Here is a 10,000-nt window from a genome sequence, read left to right on the forward strand (position 1 = left end):
GTGCCAGTCCAGTCTGAGGGCCCACTGCCTTCTTCTCATGTTACTGGTCATTATTGTACTCCATTCTTCTGGCCAGTACTTAAGGCCATTTCAGTCACATATGCAGGCACACATGTAGACTCACTCACACTTTCTGTCTGAGATCCAACAGCGTGGGTTCAAGACCTCTCCAGTGCCTGTGCAGAAGCTGGTTTACATATACACACATACATACACAGACACATATACATACACACACACACCGCACACACACACGCACACACACGCTCATTTTTTTTGCCTGAGATCCAACAGTGTACTCCAGTGCCTGTGAGCAAGCTGGTTTTGTCACAGAAACGTTTGGTAAAGACATACTGCACTGAGAGCAGGAGGACAAGGCGAGATATCTACACACAACAGAACTAGACTGACACACACAGCTCAGGGGAAGAGACAGACAGAGCCTGTGTTAGATTTCAATACGTTTCACTGCCACGTTTTCATAAAGTTTGTGCAGGTGTCGTAGGGACATAAATGGACGGACGGATGGATGGATGGAGGGATGGACATACAGAGAGATGGAGAGATGGATGGACAGAGGATCAGATGGATAGATATCTGGATGAATAGTCTGAAGAAAGACACGCCTGACACGGTTCAGTGTGTGTCCCAGAGAGACGACTGCTATGTGGGAGGGTTTTATAAAAAGGACCAATGACAGACGACGTCCTGAGCACTGGGCCTATCAATCTCAGTAATCCATCATAATCTATAGAATTCACTGTCAGTGAGAGATTTTTAATGGGATTTCACTACAGTCTAATTTCCAGTCTGACCTGACCGCAGAAGTAGAAAGGACAATCAGTCAAGACACTCAACGTGAACACGATCACAAAAGCTGTAAAATAATAAAAAGAAAAACCCTTGAAAATACATTTTAGAAATGTGCGCTTTCAGTATCAAAGCCTTCAGAGCAGTGTATGCCCAACAGGTTAATTAACAGAGGAAAAAAAGTCTCTTTTTTTTTTCGTCCGGACCAGACTCTATACATTCACGATCCCCTAAAAATGTGGCGTCATGCACCACAAAGCTACCTCAGAACCTGCCCTCTCCAAGCCTGGGCTCTCAGAGCTCCATCTCATACAGCACAAGCACTAATATCACTGAGACATAAAGCCAGAAAACGCAGTAGGAAATAAACCATACAAACAAGACTGAGTAAAAAAAATCATTATAACTAATAAACTTTCTGAACCAGCGCAGGCCCATATCTCAACAAACAGTCCTTTCCTCCCGTTCATCCCCTCCTGTGAGCTGGAGTGAAACCTCCGGAACGTTCTGCGGACTGAGCAGACAAGCGAGGTAGGGAGTAAGGAATGGAATAGGCTTCATTAAGCCTGTGTAACCTGCTCATCACCCCCACGCCACGCTCTGTATTTACACCGTCTGAGGAAATAAGCCTCTTCATCAATAATAAACGTCTCCGCTAACGCGACCAGAGATTACGCGGTGTCGAGAAACGCCGGCCCGCTCCGTCAGACGGCTGACGGCAGAGCCACGTTCAGGCCCGCGGCGACGCGGCACACTGCGCCGCTAATAAACACCTTCCGGTTTTCACATCGCCCATACATTCTGTCTCATAACAGGTAATGAAGAGTGGCTTGCGTATCTGCAGAGGTGATCAATGACGCTTTCGCGCTGTTTAATGCTAAAGCCAAGGCTAATTCTCATCTCAACTCCCTCCTCAACAGTCACAAATGATGGCAGGAAAGGAATGATGGGTAATTGTGCTGCTGTCTGAATCAAAGAAGGCACAGAGAAATGAAGCTAATCTCTAGATTGCTTTCTAGAAACATCCAAAGCAGAACATCCATTCTCCAACCTTGTGTTTACATATCACATATCAATGGTCCTAAATACCTGCCCGATGGCACACTCTTATCACTTTTTCCCGTATGCCTTGTGTCTGTAACAGATAACCTAAAGTTAGCCTGTGGCGCTGTGGGGAAGGGTGTGTGTCTGACAGGGACGCGGTCTTACCCACTGCTTTGCAGGCCTTGCTCACAGGATCCATCTCATAGCCTTCATAACAGTCACATTTGTAGTCACCTTTGTAGTTGATACAGATCTGACTGCAGACGTCTGGGTTTTCACATTCGTCTATGTCTGCGGAGAAGAGCGGTTATCGGAAAGTCATCAGCAACAGCAGGGAAAATGAGTGAAAGGACCTGAAGGGGCATTTCCCACTCTGGGGTTCCCGCCAGCATACAATGAATGAATGGAAGTGTCCTCCCTTAAATTTATTCTCATATCCACAATCAGCAGGTTCCCCGCTGACTGTCTACAGGCCTAATAAACACACCTTATCAACGCCGATATTCAAAACCTGGATCTTATGTGTAACATACTGTTTCATTATGATGTAGAATCTTGATGTGTGTTTGTAGCTCTTATGTTTATGTATGCTACCTGAATTGAACTTTCACAGACACACTGAATATCTATTCCCCTCATTACACGCAGAAACATATATATCAGTGTAAAAATCTGACACAAATACAGACACTTGTTGATGGATATGTTTAGCCATTTTTAGTGAAACCCCTCCCCTCCCCAAAAACGAAACAAAAAAACCCTTAAAAAAAAACATCGTACAAACATTGACAGAACGTTAGGAACAAACGTTGTAGGAATGAGTTTTACCCCCACAGGTCTTCTTGTCCAGCAGCCTGTAGCCTGACGGACAGCCGCACTCGTAGCCAATCCGCTTGTCTCGGCAGATGTGAGAACAGCCTCCGTTGTTGTTGGCACACTCATTCACACCTGTGTCAGAGAGAGAGAGGTCGGACACGGTAAGGGAGAATGGAGGGGAGGTCAAAGGTCAGCACGGTCAGCATGACTGGATCACATAATGAGTATCCATGGCAAACTGACGGTGACTGACAACTGTTTCTCTCTCCTCCTCTCCCTGTCTATCCATCTCCACAGGTTCATTTTCCTGCCAAGAGTGATGAGAGAGTGCTGAGGTCCATATAATCTCTCCTGCCCCCAGAGAGGGACAGACTGCAACCATGACATTAATATTCAGAGGGGCTGATGCTCCAGATATGTACAGTATGTGTGTGTGTGTGTGTGTGTGTGTGTGTACTTATGCCTACGGTCTGAATCTCAGAAATCACGTCTAGGAAATAACGATCTGATTGCGTTTTCTGAACTCACTAATATAAACACATCAGGGGGAAATACGATCTGCATTGATGTGACATTTTTGCCGTTTTTCCGTTTTCTTGTGTGTCCAAACGCAGCAGGCTGTCTCATTCCCTACGGCTGACTGCAGCACCACAGTGTCCTAAAGCATGTCAATTAAAATAAAGTCATTAACATAATTACATCAGGACGAACTCTCCCAAAGTGGAGAGGTTCACGATAATTTTCTGGCATACTGTATATATCGGTGTGTGTTTGTGTGTGTGTGTGTGTGTGACAATATGCACTCTAAGAATGCAAGAATCTCTAGGCATGTTTTGTGCTCTCCTTTGTTTCAAATATCTGTGTGTGTGTGTGTGTGTGTGTCTACTCTCTATCATAATGACAAATACCAGACTAATGAGAAAAATCCAGTCTGTCAAAACCAGTGGTGAGAGACAGAGAGAGAGAGAGGGAGAGGGAGAGGGAGGCAGAGAGAGAGGGAGAGAGCGAGAGAGAGAGAGCGAGAAGGAGGCAGAGAGAGAGAGAGAGAGAGAGAGAGCGAGAGGGAGGCAGAGAGAGTGAGAGAGAGAGAGAGAGAGAGAGAGAGAAGGAGGCAGAGAGACAGAGAGAGAGAGAGAAAGAAAATATGAAAGAGAGGAAAGACAAAGCAGCATATGCAGCAGGTTTCCAGAGACTGTGAGCAGAAAGACACACACTATGTGTGGGCAGAGGAGTCAGACAAAGACAGAGAGGGAGAGCAAAAGAGGTAAAGAGAGAGAGAGAGAGAGGGACAGAGGGAGAGCGAAAGGGGTAAAGAGAGAAAGAGAAAAAGAGAGAGAGAAAAAGGGAGAGAGAGGGAGAGGGAGAGCAAAAGGGGTAAAGAGAGAGAGAGAGAGAGAGAGAGGGAGGGAGAGAGAGGGAGGGAGAGAGAGGGAGGGAGAGAGAGAGAGGGAGAGAGAGAGAGAGAGAGAGAGCAAAAGGGGTAAAGAGAGAGAGAGAGAGAGCAAAAGGGGTAAAGAGAGAGAGAGAAAGAGAAAGAGCGGGAGAAATCCCGGTTTGTGGAACAGCGGTGCACCTGGAGCAGTTCCAGCCTGCAGTGCTGGGGGGGCTGCATTATGCCAGGTGCCCCTCTAATCTCTGTCTGAGTCAGAGAGAGAAGAGAGGACAAGAGCCCTGGGGAAATTACCACATACCCAGAGAATCCACAAACTGACTCAAGATTCAAATCATCAAGGACACACACACACGCAATGAAAAAGAGAGAGAGAGAGAGAGAGAGAGAGAGAGAGATGTAACATAACGTGATATCATGATAAGGTTAATTGCTGAAAGTGTTAGAAGAGTACAGCAACACTATTTGAATAATGCTTTGATTAAGAGTAATATTTTTTGTGTGTCTGTTGACTGAATAAGGCTTTATATATGTTGCATTTTATATGTTATATATATTATGCTATTATGTATACCTTATATACACATATATACATACACACACACACACACATATATATGAGAGAGAGAGAGAGAGAGAGAGAGAGAGAGAGAGGGAGGGAGGGAGGGAGGGAGAGGGGTAATACTACATGTCGTTCCAGTTAATAAACACCGATTCAGAAAGTTTAATCATTCTGTAAATGGATGAAAACATAATTCTATGAACACACTGTGTATTGATCCATAGCTTTTTCAGCAGGAGGACGGACAATTCCGCTGAGGCTTTTGAAAACTACAGTGATGAATGGTTGTAATCAGCGGGAGCCTGCTGACAGTCTGAAGGCTGATGGGTAATGTAGTCCCAGCACGTCCAGCTGTGAAGGCACCCCAGGGAGAGTGAGCACTGTGAAATGGTTTGGCTGTCTCTCCATACTCTACTGCACTGAAGCTACAGCCATTCCTACATAGTCTCTCAACCTCACTCTGAGTGAGTGTGTGTGTGTGTGTGTGTGTGTGGTAAAGAGAGAATGTGGGGTAATTCTAATTCATGTACAAAATGTGAAACATGTTGTATGTGTGTATGTCTGAATATATGTCTGTGTGTGTGTGTGTGTATATGTCTGTGTGTGTGTGTGTGTGTGAGACAGAGCTTACCGCACTCCTTCATTGGTTCGTCTGACCAGTCCTTGCAGTCTTTCACGGCATCACACACTTTACTGCTGTCGATACACTGTCCGTTCTTACACTGGAACTTCTGAGGGCCCTCGCACTTTGTTGCTGCGCCAGAAAATTCCAGAGAGACCAATTAGACAAAAAATCCCTAATGACCCAAACAAACAGCACTAACAACCTAAACTCTGTCCATGAAGAGCTTACAGACGCTTTAAAACCTATGAAACAAGGCCTTTCCCCACGCAGACAGACTTCAGTCATTTTATTTTTATGACCTGATTAAAAAGGTGTTTAACGCCAACAGCATGACGTCTAACATCAATAACATTAACATCGTCATTAGGAAAAAAAATGTCAGTATTAAATGTGAGAGTCACAACCCACAGGTTTCGTAATTGTACAAAAATTGTTAGAAAAGGTGAAAAGTTATTTTCCTTCCACATAATCCAAACCTAAACTTTACTCAGTAATAGCTGTTTTTATACTTTGTTGGGTTTTTGAGGGAAATGAAATCAATGAGACCATGTTGAGAACAGAGAAAGGAGAAATGGAACTGGAACCATGACAAATACTGACATTTTCACACAAATGTGTTGAATGTCAATGTTTGTCAACACATTCCCTGATATCAGTTCTGTTAGTCCGATAATCTGAAGATAAAATTCTCCCAATTAGGATTTAATAAATGTTTTAAGTTCATTTAATGGGCCTCTGTCATGCATCATTTTAAAATGTTTTTAAACCACTTCTTAATGGAGATTTCACTGAGTTCGTTACAAAATCACTGAAGAGTGTGGTTTTGGTTAGGTGGCTGTCAGATGCTGTTAAAGCCATGAAGAATAAAAATGAATTATGCTTTAAATGAAAGTATTAATGAAGTAGTAAATCAATACAATCTGAAAGTGACTCGCTCTGTTCTTCATCCCACAGACAGAGAGGCTGGAGGAAGAGGCAGGAGTGGAGAAGAGCGGAATGGGAGGATGAAAAGGAGGAAAAGAAGAGGAGAGGAGAAGAGAAGAGAAGAGAAGAGAAGAGAAGAGAAGAGGAGGAGAGGAGAAGAGAAGAGAAGAGGAGGAGAGGAGAAGAGAAGAGAAGAGAAGAGAAGAGAAGAGAAGAGAAGAGAAGAGGAGAAGAGAAGAGAAGAGAAGAGAAGAGGAGGAGAGGAGAAGAGAAGAGAAGAGAAGAGAAGAGAAGAGAAGAGAAGAGGAGAAGAGAAGAGAAGAGAAGAGGAGGAGAGGAGAAGTGAAGAGAAGAGAAGAGAAGAGAAGAGAAGAGAAGAGAAGAGAAGAGAAGAGAAGAGAAGAGAAGAGAAGAGAAGAGAAGAGAAGAGATACACACTGTTGGTGCAGCCTGCTTCGTCGCTGTAGTCTGGGCAGTCGTGAACTCGGTTACACTGTTTAGTGCCGTGGATACAGGACCCATCCCCACACTGAAACTCATCTGGCCTACACGTCAGGAGAGCTACAGAACACACACACACACACACACACACACACAGACATGTATACATACGCATATATGTGCATGCGCACACACACACGAGCACGCACACGCACACGAGCATGAACACACACGAACACACACGAACACACACACACACACAGAGAAACACAGAGAACAGGCGTTAATCGTGAATACAAAGTTAAACTTTCTTTAGTTTGTGCAGTCCTGAGTCCAAATTAAACCGGTCTGAGTTAAGCACTCAGTGAATGGTAATTATCCAGCGCTCATTCAATCATCACAAACTGTAACCCACAGAAACTTCCTACGTCTAAAGAGCAGAATGCAGCTCTGGCCAAGCCTGGAAGGAGCAGACATCCACGAAATATGTGTGTGCCCTGAGACGTCTGCTGTTTTAGCGAAGGAAGACGAGTTTATTCCACACATTCATCTTTGGAAAAGCTCTTTAATTATTCATGTAGTGTACCTTATAACTGCTGCACCAGGGGACCCATTCAACAATGATCAATTTCACAACAGCAGAGTAGTTAAGCTATGCCAGCTCTCTCTGGAGAACATCCTCACAGCCAGGCTCTCTCTCTCTCTCTCTCTCTCTTGCTCTCTCTCTCTCTCTCTCTCTCTCTCTCTCTCTCTTGCTCTTTCTCTCTCTTTCCCTTTCTCTCTCTGTTTCTCATTCTCTCTTATATATCACTCATTAATCCTCCCCCAAAAATAACAGCCTGCATGCCTACATTATCATATTACTTTGTGAGAGAAGTAAGTTTTACTGTTTCTTTTTCCCTGACTAAGACTCTGAGCACACCCAGACGGTGCAGACACAGTGAAAACAGCACAGATAACCACAGACTGAATCTGACCTCCCTCACTCTTCATTCAACAGCTACACCAGCCAGACGGTCACTAATGATGATGAAAATGACTGGTCACCTGTACTGATTTTGAGAGTCATTGAACAGGTCCTTGCCCTTCTCTGGAGCACTGATCTTTTTTTTTTTTTTTTTTTTAATTAAAATTGGGCAACTGGCATGGTTCTGCCACAATGTAAGGAAGAGACCAACTCATGACAAACACATGACATGTTTAAAAGATTAATTCAAAAGTTTTATGGATCTTCATTCTTGAAAACAGCAGGAATATTACAGGTTTGTGTCACACTGGGTAAAACATAACAAAACGAAAATAAAACCACCCTGCCCTTACAGTGGTGTGAGATATCAGCGGTTCTGACTCCATAAATATTCAGACAGTGAAGACAAACTCTTACATTCCCTCAGTGTAGTTCTGCCATCTGAAGTCCACTGTATTTAAACTGCATTTACACACTGCCACACACAGAACTTCAACCCAACACCTGACACAGAGCTGTGAGAGAACCGTGTGCTCTTCAGTGTCTCTCACAAGATGCATACACATACAAACACGTCTGTACACACACACACGCACGCACACACACACGCACGCACGCACGCACGCACACACACATGTGCGTTCAAACACTTTTATGGACTCCATATCAGGACAGACATGCGGTCGCCTAGCAACCACTTGAATATGTGTGCACCGCATTGCTGACTCCAGCATTACTAACAATGAGAGAAATCATTAAGTGTGTACACACATACAAACACTTGCGTACACACGCACACACACACAAACACACACACACTCAAACACACACACACACACACACACACAAACACAAACATCTGTATACACACTCAAACACACGCACACACACACATACAAACACGTGTATGCACACATTCTACACATATGCACGTATGTCTCGTGTTGAGTGTGGCATGGGGCTGTGCGGTCACATGACCAGACTCTGAGTCTTCATCTCCATTCCTTCACGTCAACACTAATTAATATTAATTGTTCTTCATTCCTCCAGTCCGAGGCTTTTAGCTGCACAGCTGCAGTTGGAGGTCTTTGTTAAACGGGCGGTGTGCTTTGCTCTGGTCGTATTGGAATGGACAGCCATAGGGATTCTGATTAGCATTTAGACTAGTCTGTTATGACTCGATTAAAAACTGGATCAATGCATTGACATTCGGGTGCATTTACATAAACAAAGAGCCCCCCCCCCCCCCAATTCATATTCACATAATGTGTAGGAGAGAGGAAACAAACAAAACCAATCAGAGAAGCACAAATAGAGTAGACCTGCACTGAGTCCATACTCATCCGTAGGGCTGAGGGGGAGACAGAGTAATGGAGAGGATGGTAAGGACACGGAGGAAGACGAGGCTTTGTCTCACGGCCACATGAATATTCAGCCTCACTGAAATCAATGGAGGCCTGTGACTCCCAGGAACAAGGACTCTTCCTCAAACAGTCTTTCACCATCCTCTCCTCTAGCAGCTGTACTAGGTATGGAGGAGTGTTTTCTCTATGCTGAAGGCTGTACTAGGTATGGGGTGGTGTTTTCTCTATACTGAAGGCTGTACTAGGTATGGGGTACTGTTTTCTCTATGCTGAAGGCTGTACTAGGTATGGGGTGGTGTTTTCTCTATGCTGATGGCTGTACTAGGTATGGGGTGGTGTTTTCTCTATGCTGAAGGCTGTACTAGGTATGGGGGAGTGTTTTCTCTATGCTGAAGGCTGTACTAGGTATGGGGTACTGTTTTCTCTATGCTGATGGCTGTACTAGGTATGGGGTACTGTTTTCTCTATGCTGATGGCTGTACTAGGTATGGGGTACTGTTTTCTCTATGCTGAAGGCTGTACTAGGTATGGGGTACTGTTTTCTCTATGCTGAAGGCTGTACTAGGTATGGGGTACTGTTTTCTCTATGCTGAATGCTGAAGAACTCTAAACAGGTGATGAATGAGCACTGTCTGTACCAGACACAGAGTAATCCATAGACATAATACTGTTTGAGAAGTCTGAGTTACACTGATTAGTTATTAATACTGCAGTAAACTCAGTATTACAATTCAATAATAGACCATTAACATACTACATACAACTAACACAGTACTGTTAAAATACTGTTCAAATGTTCAGTCTCTTCTCAGGCACACCGCTCAATTACGGCTGTATGAACACAGACTATTTCACTGTGTTTCATTATGAGTTACGCTACACACACACACACACACACACACACACACACACACACACACACACACACACACACACACACACAAATCCATTCACTTACCCACCTTGCCACCCACAAATACACAAACACACTAATGCACACACACACACACACATACACACACACACACAAACACGCAGGCGCGCCAGCACACACAAA

At 44.2% G+C, this 10,000-nt stretch overlaps 1 protein-coding gene across 1 annotated transcript in view; it reads right to left on the reverse strand.

The window, feature by feature from the left end:
• Positions 1 to 10,000, reverse strand: part of lrp8 (low density lipoprotein receptor-related protein 8, apolipoprotein e receptor) — a 133,634-nt gene that overhangs the window by 24,936 nt on the left and 98,698 nt on the right. The window contains exons 6-9 of the mRNA XM_030791150.1: positions 6,610 to 6,732; positions 5,254 to 5,376; positions 2,683 to 2,802; positions 2,020 to 2,145 (exon numbers count right to left, since the gene is read on the reverse strand). Of these exons, the coding sequence (XP_030647010.1) occupies positions 2,020 to 2,145; positions 2,683 to 2,802; positions 5,254 to 5,376; positions 6,610 to 6,732 (492 nt within the window). The remainder of the gene's footprint in view (positions 1 to 2,019; positions 2,146 to 2,682; positions 2,803 to 5,253; positions 5,377 to 6,609; positions 6,733 to 10,000) is intronic.

The sequence above is a fragment of the Chanos chanos genome, chromosome 14 (genome assembly GCF_902362185.1).
Source record: "Chanos chanos chromosome 14, fChaCha1.1, whole genome shotgun sequence".
Classification (NCBI taxonomy): Eukaryota; Metazoa; Chordata; class Actinopteri; order Gonorynchiformes; family Chanidae; genus Chanos; species Chanos chanos.